Raw genomic sequence first — 18,449 nt, 5'->3', positions numbered from 1 at the left:
ATACAAAGCTGTTCAGCTTTTTATACTACAAGCTATGTAGCACAGTCCATTATTCATTAGGATGAGGTGGTCATAATTCAGTGAACACTGAGTGTAGATAATACATTTACAAGGAGAGACTTCACTGCTAAGGAAATTTTAAAACAAATTGAGAACTTTCTCCAGGGTGAATATGGGAAGATCCTAGTTAAGGAAAATGTTTGGTGCAAGTATGGAGGTATATCATCCATCATGGAAGGAGGTATTAAGGCTCTGGTATGCATTCCTTTGTCTTCTGATCACAGGAGAGTTCAACCTCGAGGAGATCACAGAAATAATTCAAGTTCATCAGATTGGCAGAATAGATCCTCAAGACTTAACAAGGATGGAAGTTGAAACTGGATAATTCAAATATTGCTAGAATTAGAAATGCTGCCAAGAATTTTTATTAGATGGAATAGTTACAGATTGAAATGTTTTATTTAGTGACTCTTTGCTACAGGTATCTATGTTACAGGAACACAGAAGAACATTGCTGGAATGAAGACACTATATTAGCATTACTTGAGGCTTATATAGCTTGCTTTCTTGCATTTCTTCATCAGCCAAAAAAAAAAAAATCCCTTTCCCATTTCACCCATCCGGTCACTCCAAATGTTTGTCTAGTTCAGCCTTAAATTTATTTAAACTGTCAACTTCCACAACAACAGATGGAAGTCTGTTCCAGCAATCAGCTACCCACTGGCTAAAGGCAAACTTCTGCACATCTATTCTACAACTGTCTTTCCTCAATTTGAATCTATGCCCACCTCAGGTTCTTAATCTGAGCAAGCCGAAGTATCCCATCAGCATTGAGCCTGCTCAAACCATTCTGTACATCCTTCTGTACATCAACTGTACATCCTTCCTAAAATGATACCTCCAGACCTGTATGCAGTACTCAAGATGTGGCCTGACTATTGCCTTATAGAAAGGGATAATCACCTCCTTGTCTCTGCTAGTAAAATTCCTATACAGTCAACCCCTGTATAACACAATACTTCTACAACACAATTGATAAATTGCAGAAATCCTAACACAACATGGTACTTCTACAACAAGGTTTCGCTCTAACATGGTTTGAAATTTGCTGGAAATCTCGCATAACATTTTTGTGCTGGGAAACCCTGCTATTACGTTAGATGTAATTTTTAATGTTTCCATTCCTTTTTGTGAATCACTGCTGTTGACTTGCTAGTTGTTATCACCTCGTGATATTTTTCTAAAGCACATTTCTGGCGGCTACTACCATAAAACAATAAAAACAATTTGCACTTTCCATTTTATTGGGCTTTTCTGTTAGTGTAATCAATTATAAATGGATAGTCAACTTTATCTCCTTGCATTTACTATAGTACCGATAGCCGGAATTCTGTGGGTTTTCACATTATTATGGTGAAATGTGTTTCCCTTTCGATGAAATATTCAATCCCATAAATTTCAGAAACTCATTACTCTGTATAGTGTTTGTTGCAACTTGTGCATGCTCTGTTCTTTGTTATTAATTGCTTATCATTTTCATTGTTTTAAATTTTACAAAAAAAAGCCAGTGAACAGAAATATCAATTACTTAGTACGTACATATCACACTACGTATTAATTAAGTTATGTATGTAAGCGTAAATTTATTTTTATTTTGCTAACTGGAAAATATTCTTTCCAATTTTCACATATCATTTAAAGCGAGGGTCCACTGTATTAAGTTAAGTTCCTGGGTTAAGTTCTGTACTATTGAACTTGTGCTTGTTTGAGACCATAAAAAATAATTCTGACTTTGAAGAGTGCAGAAGAGATTGTGCTTAGCAGCGATGAAGAGGAAGAAAATTAAATAAAGGTACATTACCTGACATATAAGTATCACAGTTTGTAAGGTAAGACGTTTGTTCAGTTATTACTATTTAAGTTACTACTTAAATAGTAATGTGATCGCCACCAGTAGTGTGATCACTTTCCAACCAATATCGGACCGCCTGGCAGTCCTTACTGTCAAGGGCACCATCAAGACCCATATTATCTCCGCCTATGCGCCAACTGAGACTAGCCTGGACCCGACCAAGAATGACTTCTACAACCAGCTCCAACATACGCTGGATTCAATTCCGCAGACAGAAGTGATCATCCTCGCAGGGGACTTTAATGCCCATATTGGCGTGGACAGATCTGGTTGGGAAACAACAATGGGCAAGTTTGGCCATGGGAAGATCAATGACAACGGCTTACGTTTGTTGTCCTTTGCCGCATCTAACAACCTGATCATTGGAAACAGCCATTTCCAGCACCCTCAAAAACATCAACTTACATGGCGAAATCCATCTGGCAAGGACTCAGCAATCCTGGACTACATTTTGATCAATGCCAGATTTCGCTCATCACTCATGGACGTTCGTGCCATGAGGGGACCTGATTGCGGATCTGATCACTACCTCATCCGGGCTAAGGTGCAGCTCAAATTACGGCATGCAAAAAGATCATCTCGGTCAGCCAAGCTGGACTGGAGGCAGCTAATGAATGCTGCCAACAAACAGGCATATCAGATCGCCCTATCCAACCGCTTCGAGATGCTGGCTGTGCCCGAGGATATAAATGAAGAAGAAAAGCAGATCTCTGATGCCATCCTGGAATGTGCCAAGCCCCTATGTCCACCTGCCCGACGTCGAACACAACCATGGATATCAGACGAGTGCCTCGACCTCGTGGACAAACGGAAACAGGCAAAGTTGGTCGACTTTGAACGGTACCGGCAGCTAAACTGAGAAGTCCGACAAAGAATGACAGCAGAAAGAGAAGCATACTGGAACCAAGTGGCAGACGATCTTGAAGTGGCGGCATCCAAAAACGAGTACCGCACCCTCAGATGTCTGAGTGGAAAGACCAAATTGACTAGTGACAACATCAAGAATGCTGATGGGACCTTCGTGCGATCACCATCCGAACGCCTGCAACGGTGGAGTGAATTCTTCAAAGCTTTGTATAATCACGACCCACCTCAGGGACCGCCAGCAACAGCACTCTCGATCGACCCCCCTGAGGTCTCCATGGTCGATGTTGAGCCTACAGTAGAAGAAGTGAAAGCAGCCATACAATCCCTGAAGAATGGCAGGGCACCAGGAGTGGACCAAGTCACCACAGAAGCGATCAAAGCCGGGGGAGATGTACTGCTTCGCCGACTACACTCACTCCTCAAAACCATCTGGTGCACTGAACAAATTCCGTTAACATGGAGGAAAGCCATTATCGTACCGATCCACAAGAAAGGTGATAACCGGGACTGCAAGAACTACCGTGGCATCAGCCTCCTTTCCATCATCGGAAAGGTCTTTATGAAGATCATCCAGTCAAGACTACAAAAACATCGCGAGCAAACCAGTCGAGAAGAACAGGCAGGATTTAGACCCGGGCGAGGATGCTGTGATCAAATCTTTGCCATTCGTCAGCTGATGGAGGAGAGGATCCGGTGTGGACAGCGAACCGTCATTGTTTTCATTGACTTTAAGTCTGCTTTCGACTGTGTTCACCGGCCTGCCTTATGGAAACTACTAGAGGTTGAACATGTACCTCGAAAAGTCATCACACTCCTCCAAACTGCATACAACGGTTTAACCAGCCAGGTGCGCATCCAGAACGATTTATCTGAGGAATTTACCATCCAAACTGGAGTCCGCCAAGGGGATGTAGCCTCCCCGTTGCTTTTCAACATCGTGGTCGACGCCATTATGAGGCAAGCATTCAGAAACAGACAGGGCATACAATATGACAAGGATCACTATGTGACTGACCTGATGTTTGCTGATGATAGTGCTATCCTTGCCGGTAACGACGCTGAAGCCACGGACATCCTCTACGACATTGCCCGCATTGCCCGGCCATACGGTTTGAAGATCAATGCTGGTAAGACAAAGGCCCTGACAACAGATGGGTCGCAAGCCACCATCTATCTCGAAGGCGTCCAGATCGAGCAAGTGCAGGACTTTAAATACCTTGGGTCGTTGGTCCAGGAGAAGAAAGTTGCATCCACCATGGAAATCCACAGCAGAATTGGACAGGCGGCCACTGCGTTCGCCTCGCTCAAATGGTGTCTGTGGAAGAGGACCAACATTTCCACAAAGACTAAAATCCAACTCTTCCGGACTTTGATCCTGCCCATTCTTCTTTACGGATCGGAAACATGGATTTGTCTCAAGTTAGATTTGAACAAACTTGAGGTATTCCAAATGCGATGCCTGCGGCAGATCTTGGGCATCTCTCTTCGCGTCCGCATCACTAATGATACCATCCGCGTCAGATGCCAACAGCAACCAACCATTGCCGACCAAATCCAGAAGCGAAGGCTCAGATGGTTTGGCCACGTATGTAGAATGGACACGAACAGAATACCATCCACACTCCTTTGGAGACAACGACCCACCCAATGGAGCATCCAACGGACCGCGCCTAGGAAAACGTGGGCCAAGCAAGTGGAAGATGACTTAAAGAGCCGACGTCTCGACCTTAACCAGGCCAGGACTGAAGCCATGGATCGTAAGGTATGGAAGAACATCACAGAGCAAGTCCGAAACCCTGCGGCACCTACAGCAGCATACTGGTTGCGTGGCCAACCGCCTCCCCCAGCTGCCAGCTAAGGACCAAAGAAGAAGAAGAAGAAGTTACTACTATTATAAAAATAAAGTTAAAATATTAAGTTATTACCACTATAAAAATTAAGATTCCGATAGTTATAAAAAAAATGGCGTATTTTTGTTAGTTTTTGGAACTTAACCGCACTTTTTGTACTGGTTCTTAGTCCCGTATAAAACTGTTTTACATTTCACAAGATTTTGAATGAACCAAACTACCGTGTTATCCGAGGGTTACCTGTATATCATAGACAAAACTCCATGACCTGCTCTGGCAGCCCGTCCACACTGCTCAAAGAACACTATCTGACTGCACAATTACCCCCGGGTCTTTTTCATTCTCCAACTCCCTGAGTGTAGAACCACACAGTTTGTATGTTTCTCTTGGATTACTGCTACCCATATGTAGTACTTTGCATTTGTCAATGTTAAACTTTAGTTGCCACTTCTCAGTCCATCTGCCTAATTTTTCTAGATCCTGTTGCAGTAGCATACTGTCTTTACTGTCATTAGCAACCCTGCCAACCTTTGTATCATCTGCAAACTTGGACTTTAAGCCTCATATACCTTCATCAATATCATTGATAAATACACAAAGCAACAATGGGCCCAGCACCAAACCCTGGAGGACTCCCTAATAACATTAGTCCATGTAGAGCCGTGTCCATTTATTACCACTCTCTGCTATCTCCCACTCAACCATCCCTTTATCCTTTGCAACAACTTACCCTTAATGCTATACTTCTCCAATTTGTAAAGCAGTCTTCCATGTGCAACAGTATCAATAGCTTTCCTGAAAGCTTTTGATGATGCTTTTTCAGTTTGTATTTAGTCGTCTAGAACTACTGGCTATACATTGGCAGCTTGTGTCAACTCTACTTGTGCTACAACCATTGGAGTTCTTTTGTTTATTTCTTAAAATAAATTTGGTTTATGCTCATTTCAGAAGTACTTAGATGAAGTTTATAGACTAAATCAAATTCAAGGAACAACTTTCTTGCTAAGAAAAAAAAAAAAAGTTGATTAGGTAAAATTTTAATTTAGAAATCATAAAATCTAAACATTAATACTTAGTTCAGCTTTAAAATCAATTTGAAATATTTCAATCCCTTTATTTAAATATAAATAATGTTTTAATTAATATGTATACTTCCTTAATATGTTTGGTTTTTATTTGGCTATTTATCATATTTGTATTGAAATTTTTGAATTTGATGTTAAAATTGGACTAAGTATTAACGTTTAGATTTTAAGATTTTTAAATAAAAAATTTGTGAATTCACTGCTTTTTTTTTTTTTAATTAGAAAAAGTTTTTACCCATTTTTGTTTTAGTCTGAAAATGTCATCTCTGTGCTTTTGAAATGAATGTGTCCCAGTTTTATTTGAAAAAAAAAAAAGCAACAAACAACAGTTGTGTGAAGTTCACTCTTCACTATGTGTTTAGCTGTGAATGGCTAGCCATGAATACAGCTGTGTTGTACTCACACTAAAACCATTGCATTTGCTGTTTTGCATCTTTTAAACAAAATCTGTTTACATTAATTTCTTAAGTACAGAATGTTTTTGGACTAAACTGAAGATAGTAACGACCTTCCTATTGAGAAGGAAATAGTTAATTTGCCAAAATTTTAATATGGAAATTATGAAATCTAAGCATGTATAAATATAGTGGAAGCGCATCAGAAATACATACCTATATCTGAATAAATCAAAATATTACTAAAATGGCATCGTTTTAAGTTATATCTCATATTGAAAATACCTTCGCAATGAGTTGCCATGATATTGCACTACTTCAAATAAGTAACACGTCACCTAAGGAGAAGACTAATGTTACTTATTCTCAGATGGATACCACCACCGTGGGTGGTGGTATCCATTCGAAGCAGTGCAATATCATGGCAACTCGTGAAGGTATTCACGATTTGAGATATAACTTAAAACAATGCCATTTTATTAATATTCTGATTTATTCAGATATAGCTATGTATTTCTGATGCACTAGCACTATATTTATACATAGTCTAGACCGGTGTTTCCCAACCTTTTTTTTACCATACCCCACCTAAGTCTTTCTAAAATTCTGATGCCCCCTATGTAACATATACATATTTTTTATATTCAAAAATTGAATTATTCCCTAAATGAAGCCTAATTACAACTTGTTCAGGACACAAGACTTAGGTTTTAGGAAGAAATCATTAGGAAATTATTAAGAAAAAAACAGTAAGTAAATTTTCAAAACATATAATAGACAACTAAAATTTAAGTACAAAATAATTTATATGAAAGATTTTTCTATAATATTTTAATTTTTAGTAATTATTATTTAATTGTTTAATAATTTCAACATTCCATGTGAAGTCACTTCTAGATGATTGCACAAAATTTAGTGAGACCCTTATGCTTGCTGCAGAGAGATTTTATATTGGGCTCCAATTTAGTCAGCTTCAGTCTCAAGTCTCCCCGTTTTTTGATATCCAGTCGATTTCTTTTCTTTAGTAACAAATTATTTATGGCACTAAATCCACATTCAGCTAAATATGAAGATGGAAACGGTAACAATAGCTCTCTTGCAAAGTTGGTTGAATTTGGGTATTTAATTTCTGTTTCATCACAAAGCCATGCCATTGCTCCTTTTATATTGAATAAAGTTTTAACTGACTCATCATTTTGCATTTCTTCTTGGTACTGCATTGATACATCAGACAAATCCACTAACATTGGTTGCATCATCCAGGTTGGAAAATCAATTTGTTTTAAATCAGAAAACCTTTCTTTTAAATCAGCGGACAGAATTTTCAGATGATCGACAATAACAAGTACAGCAGTATCAGTCACTTCACATTTTTGCAGCCAACAAAACTGTTCAAAATTTTTGTTACAAATATATTTTTGACATAATTCAATAAATGTAATGAAACCAAATATCTTCGCTTTTGCATCGACGAGAGTTTTATTTGTTCCTTGAAGTTGTTTATTTAATATATTTAGTTTTTCAAAGATATCGGCTAAATAACTCAAATGTTTTACTATCGACCGCTTCATTTCAGGTTTGTCACTTAAAAAGTCACTAATAGTATCAAATAGTTCCATAAATCTTTTCAAGCAGTTCCCTTTCGAGAGCCACCTTACTTCAGTGTGAAGTAAAAGTCTCACATGGTCTGCATTTTGTTCTTCACAAAAAATCTTGAAGAGACGCTCACATTTGGCATTAGCTTTAATAGCATTGACACACTTTATAACTGATTTTAGTACTTCATTAAGAACAGGCGAAATATTTTTAGCTACCAAATTTTCCGTATGAATAACACAATGCACAAGAAGCATTTCTGGATTCTCATCTTTCATCAATTTTAAACAGCCATTTTTCTTGCCCATCATATTAGAAGCACCATCTGCAGCACAAGATGTTATTTTTTTCATTGGTATATTATTGTCATCTAAGTAATTTTTTAGCTTATTGTATATATCTTTGGAGATAGTGGTGCTCTCTAATGATTTACTAAATAACATTTCTTCAGCAAAATTACCTTTATCAATATATCTTACATAAGTTATCAGTATGGCTTCACTGTCTCTCAAAGTTGATTCATCCATTTGCACTGAGAATTTTCTTGTTTTCAGCTTTCCAACAAGTTGTATTTCAATATCTTCACTCATTTCATCTATTCTTCGGCTAACAGTATTGTTATTGAGTGGCATAGCTTTCACATCTTTGTCATCTTTTTCCAGAACTGTTTTAAGAAATGCTGATATTGATGGTTTGATTAAATTCTCTCTTATAGTATGATTTTTTTTTCCCAGATTTAGCAATGAGTAAAGAAATTTCATAACTGGCCTCAAGAGTACGATTGACAGTTGCAGTATGAGCAATAAACAGAGACTTTAATGTTGCTCTTTTTTCAAAATTCTTCTTTAAAGTTTGAAAGTAATTTAAATCTGAATTTACATGAGCATTATGTTTCGCCTTCAAATGCGTCTCAAGACGACCTCGCTTCATTGATTCGTTGGTCAAGCATTGTTGACCTAAAAGACAAAAAAGCGACCTTTGATCGTGGACAGCGGGTATGAAACCAAATTTTAAGTATTCCTTTGAATACTGATGAACTTTTTTTTACTTGCACTACTCATTTTACTGTGCAACTGAAAGAAATAAATATAAGATAAATCAAAAACTAAAAATAAACTATGCATTAAAGTTAATTTAATTTTATTTTAATATATCAAAATTAATTATTAGTATGCTTTTTGAATGAATAAATCACACAAATTACTGAATTCGGGCTATTAAATCTGTGGTCTCTGTGAACAAGCAGATAAGTCTAATTTGTCAAAAATGAGATAAGTGCACTATAATAAAGTATTTACTATTATGTGACATGCAGATATCTTCATTATTGTAGTTTTAGTGTGAGTAATAAATATTTGTATATTCGGATATATGCATGTTTATATGAGAGTGTGAAGTTTATTTTTCCTCTCCTGCAAATTCGAGTTTTTGGACTTATTTGCTTATTTACTGAGACCACAGAAATATACAAATATGACAAATACATACCATTGTGTTTCTTCATTAATAATAATTCTGTGCGCAGACAAAGTAATTTTTTATTTTAATCTGAGATCGCCAAACCTATCCAAATGTACAGTCACGACGCCCAAATGAGCATTTGTATGTAAGGAATTACCTATTTCATATAACATGCGGAGTTTGCGGTAGGCTACAGTAGACAACCACCTTGCTTGCTCATTGCGCATGCCATAAGCAGTCGTCCAATACAGTACATGCTATTCCTTCACTAGTAAGCAATACTCTCCGAGCAAACTGTAGTTGATATTACTCCAAACTTTCAAGTGCGGCCCTATAGAAAGTACAACATTTAATGAATGCTTATTTCAAATTGAGATACCAACAATTCTTCTTTTGTACAAGTTAAATCATAGTAGGCGGTTGTTTTAAACTCCAGACGAGCAATTTTTGAATTGCCCCCTTGAACAATCAAATTTCCCCCTTGCGGGGCGTGGGATCCACATTGGGAAACACTGGTCTAGACGCTCCCATAGCTTGAGGCTTATGCCCTAAATGCTTTAGAAATCTAAGCATTAATCCTTAATCCGATTTTAACGTCAAATTAAAAAATTTTTACCCCAAATATGATAAAGATTCAGACAACAAATAGGCTAAACCTGAAAATAAGCAAGACATGCCTCCATGCCTTGAATCACCCTGTATACAGTGCACACCACTTATTGTGATCATGAATAATGTTATCACTTTTATGATGGATCAATCAGACATGTATAAATAGAAAAAATTTATTGATTGTCATCAGCACTTCAGTTCATGTTATCACTTTTACAAAGCCCCAATCAGACATATATATATATATATATACTGATATATATAAAAAATGTCATTGATTTTAATCAGCGCTTTGGTTTATTTTGTTACTTTTTTTTTTTTTTTCTTTGATTTATTGCGGTTTATGCATGTGTAGTGGAAATGGTTAAGTAACATTCTGATTGTTCTTGAACTGTGACATGTTGCATAACTAGTTACTTGATATTGCTTGGTACAATTTGTGTTTGTTGGTGTTGTTACTTCACAAAGGAATGTATTGTATCTGTCAATCACTGCTTTTACAATAGAACATTAACCACTTTAACTCTTTTCTTGATTTTAATATTTTCTTTATGTTTTTAATAGTTTGTATGGAATTCCAGAAATGTTATCATAGTTTCATTTTTATTGATGACTTTCTCAAAGAAATAGTGGACAGTCAAAAAGTTTTTTAAATTGCTTTAAAGTTTTTCTTTTTATCTACAAATTTTCACTCTGCATAGTAAATAACCCTGAACACGTTCTTATTTCTTCAGTTATTGTTATCAGTTTAGCTGAGTTCCGAAATGATCTCAAAAAGTGGTAATGATTTTATATACTGTATTTCTTTGATTGTAAGACGCACATTTCCCCTATAAATGTCTCTAAAAACAGGGTGCATATTACAATCACAGTTTTTTTCCAAATTTTCCCACGCTTTTCACAGCACCACACGTTTTTGTTTTGTTTTTACTTCGAAACTCTGCCTCCAAGTTTGACTGTTATTGCATTCTCCAATTCCATTGGAGAACAAAGTGGCGTGGATGATTTCACGTGCTTTCAAAATGTGAAGCCACAGTTATTTCATTATAGTGGAGCTCACTCAGCAAAAACTAGGAAGTTTTGTTTGTATCTTCGAAAGTATGTAAGAAGTGGAGAATTTTGATCCCTTATTGCTGATTAAAATATCAAAAAGATTGCACTACAAAGCCGCATTGAAATGGAAAGTTATTGTGTATGCAGAGATATTGTGTATGAAGAATAGAGCTGCGGGTCGACATTTTGACATTAGTGAAGTAAATGTTCATCGTTGGAGAAACGATCACAATTCCATATTTTCGTGCAAAGCAACAACAATGTGCTTTACAGGGCCTAAGAAAGAAAGATTTCCACAAGTCGATGAAGCTGTGATATGTTTTGTAACGGAGATACACGCAAAAGGATTACCCATCACTCGACAAGCCATGCAGTTGAAAGCTGGAGAAGTTGCCAAGTCCCTCGGAATAGAGAAAATAATTTTTAAAGGCAGTCGCGGCTGGTGCGACAGACTCGTGCGTCATAGTGAATTATTATAATTATTATTATTATAATTAGCCATATGGTGCAAGGAAGCCTAAGGCTTTTGCTGCATCAGCCAAAAAAAAAAAAATTCAGTTACCTCTGAGAGAGAGAGAGAGAGAGAGTCAGAAATAGAAGAAATCACCAAGAAAAAGAAGAATGATGATATCCAGCTCAGGACCCTGGGTATGCCAAGCCCATACTCAACAGATGTTATCATTAAGGCACCAAACATCTGTCTGTCAAAAAATTCTTGCAGACTTTCAACAGAAGCTGATTAACTTTTAGCAACAGGTGATGAAATTAAGGAAAAGAAACTATGAGTTTAGTCAAATTGGAAATGTTGATGAAAACCCGGTCTTATTCGATATGCCTCGAAATTACACCATCAACACTAAAGGTACTAAAGAAATCAAGATTATAAGGGCTACGAAAAGCAGCATATCAGTGGGATGCTGTGCATCACCGCTGATGGTTGAAAGTTGCCACCATATTTAATTTTAAATCGAAAAACCATTCCGAAAAATGAAATTTTCCCCAAAGATGTTATTGTGCGTGCACAAAAAATGGATGGATGTCGGCAGAGCTTATGAAGACTGGCTAAATGTTGTGTGGAATAGACATCCTGGAAATCTTCGTAACCCACCTAGCATGCTTGTACTTGATGCATTTTGTGGACATTTGTCCGAACGTGTCAAAAATAAAATCATGCGAAAACGTGGTTACTTGGTTGTGATTCCTGGTGGCATGACTAGCCAACTGCAGCCACTCGACGTTTCAGTCAACAAACCATTTAAGGATTACTTGAGAAAGGACTATGAATCCTGGCTGTTGACTGACAACCTTCCACTGACACCTTCTGGAAAAATTAAGAAAGCACTGGCATTAAAATTGGCAGAATGGGTATCAACAGCTTGGAAGCTGATCCCAGAAAGAATAGTCAAGCACATTATTTAAAAAATGTTGCATCACCAATGCTCTCGGTGGCTCAGAAGATGATTTATTATGGAATAATGAAGATAATGACGACTCAGAAGAATCTGACTCTGATATTGATTCAGATGCAGATATCGACGGCTCAGAAGATTCAGAAGGATAAATACCTTCTGAGCTGATAAATACCGGTACTATTGTTGTTAGTAAATTGAATTCTATTATAATAAAAATATTTGTTAGATTTATTTTATTTTTTTTTCTTAGAATCAAAGCTTTTTTTCTGAAATTAAGGTGCGTCTTACAATCAAAGGCATCTTAGAATCAAAGAAATACGGTATTTGGTGGGGGGGGGGAGTTCTGCTATGAGTTGTAGCACAACCACCAAATTAAAAAGTTGCAAGAATGCTTGCACTGTATATATATATATATGTTATTATTAATAAAAATGGAAAACATACATATTTCACTTGTATTTGCTATGAATTATGTGAAAATGTTTAAAAATATATAAATTACTTATTTGTTACTTTATAACAGTTACACTTTCAATATGACATGTCTTTTTTTCCTTTTTTATAGATAATTTATCCATAGATTTTCAATATACTTTCAATATGTCCAAACCTGAAGATCGCCATTACACCAATATAAACTTCGTGAATGTTCCTGTCAAACCAGATGTTGATGTTGAGTTCACAATTTCATGCTCAGAGACTGCATTTTTTAATTTATCTGTTGCATCAGGTGAGTTTTATTTATTTTTTAATCCACCCTACCCATTGCTTGTTCTTAAATAGACGAATTTCCAAAAAATAAAATAAATAAAATAATTATAATTTAAATAATAGCCAATTAATGAAAGTAACTTTGTTTATTTGTTTGATTCAGAATTTTAATAAATGGATGAAACAACCTAAGTTTAATCACCAAATATGGGTAGTATATCTTCACTATGAAAATCATTAACTAAGGATAGGTGGAATAGGACCAGGATATATGTATGCCAGGGGGTAAAAAGTTGTAGACCACCTGTCATATTTTAAGTGCACAAAAGGAGAGACTGCAATGCTCAGGACAAACTTTTTTCTTTTCTAACTTTGGTTTTGTTAGCACATTTGCCGCCTCTTATATTTTAAAGAGCTTATTCAATGTGCCATATTTTTTGGAATGTTGTTTCTCAACATTCCAAAATTCTTGGCATTCCAAAAATTCATAAATAACGGTTTAAAAACTCTGCTATTCATAGCTAAAGCAAGGTTTAAACTAACAAGGAATAACTGCAGTTAATTGTTTGTTGGTACATAGGGAGAAAACATTGGCACCTACTCAATCTTATCCTGATTTCTAACTCTACAAGCCATTCAACATCAGTCGGAGCAGGATAACTTAATTATCAAATTTGGATGTAGGTTCTGAATCCTTTATTTTAAATGCCATCAGGACAGTCATTCAAGTATGGCCGTCATGGTGTTCCTATCTGCACCTGGTGTGGTTCTTAAGATCATGAAATGATTGCCTGCCCTTCTTCAAAATCAGCATGTCTTAACTATTCGGAAGTACATTGTACTTAATCCCACTTTCCTAGTTGGAAACAACAAAAAGGTAATCCAGAAACATAAACTGGAACACCTTATATCAGGAAAGAAGGAAGGAAAGAAAGAAAGAAACTGGTCTCAGCAGTTAATAACAACAGGAAGACATGCTGAGGTAGTGAAAAGATTGTGATCAGTTAGAACACAAATATAGCTGTCCACCCTAACCAAAAGATTTGTTTGTTCCACAGACATAATAATACCTTTTAATGCTCAGTGGTGTAACAAAACAGAGAAGGAAGCTGCTACTCCTATTTCACTTTTCTTCCACCTTTGTCAAAGACAAATGTCAAGGAGCAATCACCAAAATAAATTGCTGCCCAGGATGGAATGGGTTTTGAAGTGAAAAGAGGCAATTGGTGACTCAGTTCTAGAGTTTTTTGCAGATGAAGATATAGATACAAGCTACCCAATACACTCCAAATAAAAGTAAATATCTTTATAAAAAAAGCTTATGACTGTAGAGAAGTTCACTGAAGGGCCCATAAAAAGGCTAAAATTTTCCACTGATGTTGCTGTGGGTTCCATCAAAATTTGGATGACATCATGGATCTCTTGCACCTACATGAGTTTGTCTGTGTTTATAAGTGATGCACTTAAAGGTTAGTGATGATTCATAGAGATTCATATTACAAAATTGTACTGTCATTCACACATATAGACTGAGGAATAGGAATGCACATAGTGGAGTAGCAATACATGTAAGCAACCATAACCCACTCTTCTAACAAATCCCTTTAACTACCAATTTAGAGAAGGTGCCATCTGCCTTGTAGGAGGATTTGTATTGACCACCTGTTCTATTTATTTACCACATGTATGTGGGAGGGGACCTCCCAGTGATACTTCTGGGCTTCCAGAGTAGCATCACTGGGATTCAACGTCCATGCCTTGGTTTCAGGGTTAGAGCATTGGAATCCAGTCTGTGCAGCATGTGCCACGACCCATGGAAACTCAAAAAGGGGAATCCTGGTGGTTGAGGGGCCCAGCCATAATACAGCCACTCCCCGACTTACATAAGGGTTGCTTTCCGTGGAACTCTACATAAGTCAGAATTTCCCTAAATGCTTATGCAACGCTCGCAACTGTGTGCTGAATTTGATTGAAGCAAAAAAGAAATGTTTGATGAACATATAAATAGAATTATTTATTCAATTTTTTTTATCTCAATAACATCAGCAAGTTAAGTTTTACATTTCGAGCATCGTTGCCATAATTAACTCTCCAGCTGACAAGCACATCACTGCGGAAGTTGAGGGCTGTGGAGGTTTAGAAGGGATTTTTTCCAGCACATCACAAAATTTCTGTGCAGCTGCAGAATTGGCACTGGCAGCTTCACCTCATACTTTAATGTTTTGGAAATGAGTGCGATGCTTGAACCTGTTAAACCACCCTTTGGTTGCCACGCACTTGGCTTGGGGTTTGCTGTACTTATCCTTAATATCTACATAAATACTTCTTGCTTTTGCTTGAATGGCCATTGGACTCAGGGGCACTTGTTTCTGAATTTGATTTTCCATCCTTATTATTAATAGCTTTTCCACCTTCAACATAGCACCTGAATGCTGTTTTGTGATCACTGTTGATCCTTTAACGTGTTCTTTTATAGGTGCACTATCCCTTAAAATAGTATTCACTGTTGAAGCAGCAAGACCTAATTCCGTGCAATAGATGACAAACATTGTCCTGCTTTGTACTTCTTAATTAATCATCTTCATTTCTAAATCAATTTTGTTTCATTTTGTAGCACTGCCAGCTCTTGTACTTTCCATTGGTTCCTTTCCCTTCACTGTTGTAACAAGTAAACAGGAATGAAGAGAAGATTCTGAAAATTTATTTGTCTTTTATATGATTGAAGATTTCAGTGAAGGGAAAACACATTTCACCATAATAACATAAAAAGCCACACAATTGCAGTTGTTGGTATTATTGCAAATGCAATAAGATGGAGTTTTACTACCCGTTTATGATATATTTCACTAACAGAAAAGCCCAATAACCTGGAAGGTACAAATTGTTTTATGGTCGTGACCTCCAGAAACATGCATTAGAAAAATATCACAAAGCATTCAAAATTGATTCTTATAACAGAATATATGTAACGATGAAAGTGTAATGCAATTTCCATTATAAAAATGATCTTTTAGAGAGATAAATAGCTTAGTTATATTGCAAAAATTTCAATTTCCACGGTCTTGGAATGAATTACAAAAAAAAAATAAATAAATAAAAACGTGTTATTGGGTTCACATTAGAATATATTCACAATTATCCGTACGGGTGCAAAATACGTTCCATATTTTTTCCAGTTTGCACTTGCCGACAAAAATTTATGTAAAGTCGAATTTGCATAAGTCAAGTATTATGTAAGTTAGGGAGTGCCTGTACACCACTTTGGCTCCTGCTACAAGATGGGAGCTTACGGACCACTCCCCCTCAATGTGGGCTCCTTTATGTGGTGAGGAGATCTCCCAGTGATGCTGCTGGTTCTCCAGATTAGTGTCAGTGGAATCCAATATCTTGTTGAAGCAGGGGCCAAAGTGGCATAAGTTTCAAAAGGTGGTCCTGGAAGGCCCGGCTAGGACCAGTCAGCTAGTGGGTTCACCCGCAAGGGTCAACCTTGTCAATGTCACCCCTACCCTCATGGTCTGAGGGACATGATTCAGGCTGGCAGCAATGCAGGTATGGTGTCTGTGTAGCCCTGGCTTCCCACTCCTGAGCACACTTATTGCTTACTGAGAGTAGGCATCCCATTTGGGCTCCATGGTGGGGAGCCCATGCACAGAACAATAATAAAAAATGCCATAAATCCTGATAGACTAATTTATTCTGGGGCCCCAATCCAGTCCCTAACTGAAAATCAAACTGATGATATAGACAAAGCCAATATCACAAAGAGGCACAAACTGAAGAACTGTCAGGTCCTATTCCAAGATACTTGATTATCCATTCACAAACTGAGAAACCTATTGAGAAAATGTCACCCTTCTTTATACAAAAGAATTTAGAGGGGTTAGCAGGTTCCCCTAAATCAGTTAAGAGGCTTTGTTCTGGGGACCTCTTAATTGAAACAAAAAGCGACAGGCATTCAGAGCAGCTACTCTAATCAACATCAATCAGAGGAATATCGATAACTGCGACACCATGCAGAACATTAAACTCATCAAGAGCTGTCATCTCAAAGTGGGATGTCCTTGAGGTAACCGTGGGAGAAATCTGCTCTGAACTGAAACCACAAGAAGTGGTATATGTGAAAAGAATTTCCAAGCATAAGGATGGGAAGTAGGTACCAATTAGAAACATCATCCTTGCATTTAACTCTCCAACATCCTTAAACTCGATAAAAGCTGGGTATATAAATTGCAATGTTAGACTATACATCCCAAACCCACTGCAATGTTTTAAATTCCCAAAATATTGGCATTCGCAGATAGCCTGCCATGGAGCGAATGCATGTACAGCCACCAGACCCACTTGCATGAACTGTGAAGGTGAGCACCGTGCATACTCCAGGGCATGCCAGCGGTGGAAAGAAGAGAAAAAGATACAAAGGCTCAAGCCAGAGCTGAACATATCCTGTCAGGAGGCAAGGAGACCAGTTGAGCCAATAAATAAATCATTCACTCCTATTGTGCACAATTTATTGAGCTCGCAAAATCCCACCAAAAAACCCAGTCAGCTGCCACTCCAATATCTCCTGGTACTCCACCACTACCAAAACCAAGTTGAAAAGAAAAGCCACACCTGAAGCATCACTGATAATACCAGATAAAATGGATGTTGAAGAAAAGGAGATACCAGACAACTCAGTCCTGGAACTCTTTGCCAAAGAAGAAGAACTGGATACAGGCTAATGCCCATTCTTTCCAAAGAGAGAGAATCCAGGACAGAAAATAAAGCCTTCAAGCCCTTCGGAAGCCATCAGATGGACCACCAAATAATGACCACCTAAAATTGATTTTTACAGTGGAATTGCTGTAGATTTCGTTAGAATTGTGATGACATCAAGGCCCACCTCTGTAAGCTTGAGGCAAGTGTGGATCCTCACTTGCGTAACTGCACTATTATTCATAAAGGTAGAGCTGGGGTTGGACCTGCCTGTGGAGGAGTCACCATCCTTGTGGCTAACCATATCCCTTATCAAGCTATGCCACTTACCACCAGCCTAGATGCAATAGCAATTCGGCTAACAGTAGATTTTCTCTTAACTGTTTGTTCTATTTATTTGCCACCTGCGCAAATCTTGATGATTTCATTCTGTGTGCTCCTCTTCTCTCCTCCTTGTTTGTATGTGGGAGGTTGAAGACAACCTTTATGGTAGTAATCACTTCCCTGTGATATCTAACCTTTGCCAAGGGAGACCATACCACCCATTTAGGATATCACTGTGAAAGATCAATCACCCTCACTGGAATTCCTTAAAGCATCTGGCAACATTTAATAATGCCACAGTTGGCACACAGCCAATTAACAATGCAGTTATGTATGTCACAGAAAGTATTGTCCAAGCAGCACAATTGCAATTCCAAAGATGTTGACAAGGGTTTCACCTTTCTGTAAATTGTGGTGGAAAGCTGAATGCACAACAGCAAAGGAGGCAAAAAACAAGGCGTGAGGGAAATTTTTTC

General features: G+C 37.5%; 1 protein-coding gene across 1 annotated transcript in view; it reads left to right on the top strand.

Moving 5' to 3' along the window:
• The window catches only part of LOC150085636 (attractin-like protein 1), a 585,126-nt gene that overhangs the window by 450,261 nt on the left and 116,416 nt on the right, over positions 1-18,449 (top strand). Inside the window, exon 22 of the mRNA XM_090374629.1 lies at positions 12,809-12,973. Coding sequence (XP_090230755.1) covers positions 12,809-12,973 — 165 coding nt within the window. The remainder of the gene's footprint in view (positions 1-12,808; positions 12,974-18,449) is intronic.

This window comes from Mastigoproctus giganteus, chromosome 5, assembly GCF_048544385.1.
Source record: "Mastigoproctus giganteus isolate SK-2022 chromosome 5, ASM4854438v1, whole genome shotgun sequence".
Taxonomy (NCBI): Eukaryota; Metazoa; Arthropoda; class Arachnida; order Uropygi; family Thelyphonidae; genus Mastigoproctus; species Mastigoproctus giganteus.
Note: the sequence above shows the minus strand (reverse complement) of the source record. Positions and strands in the feature narration are given on the sequence as shown.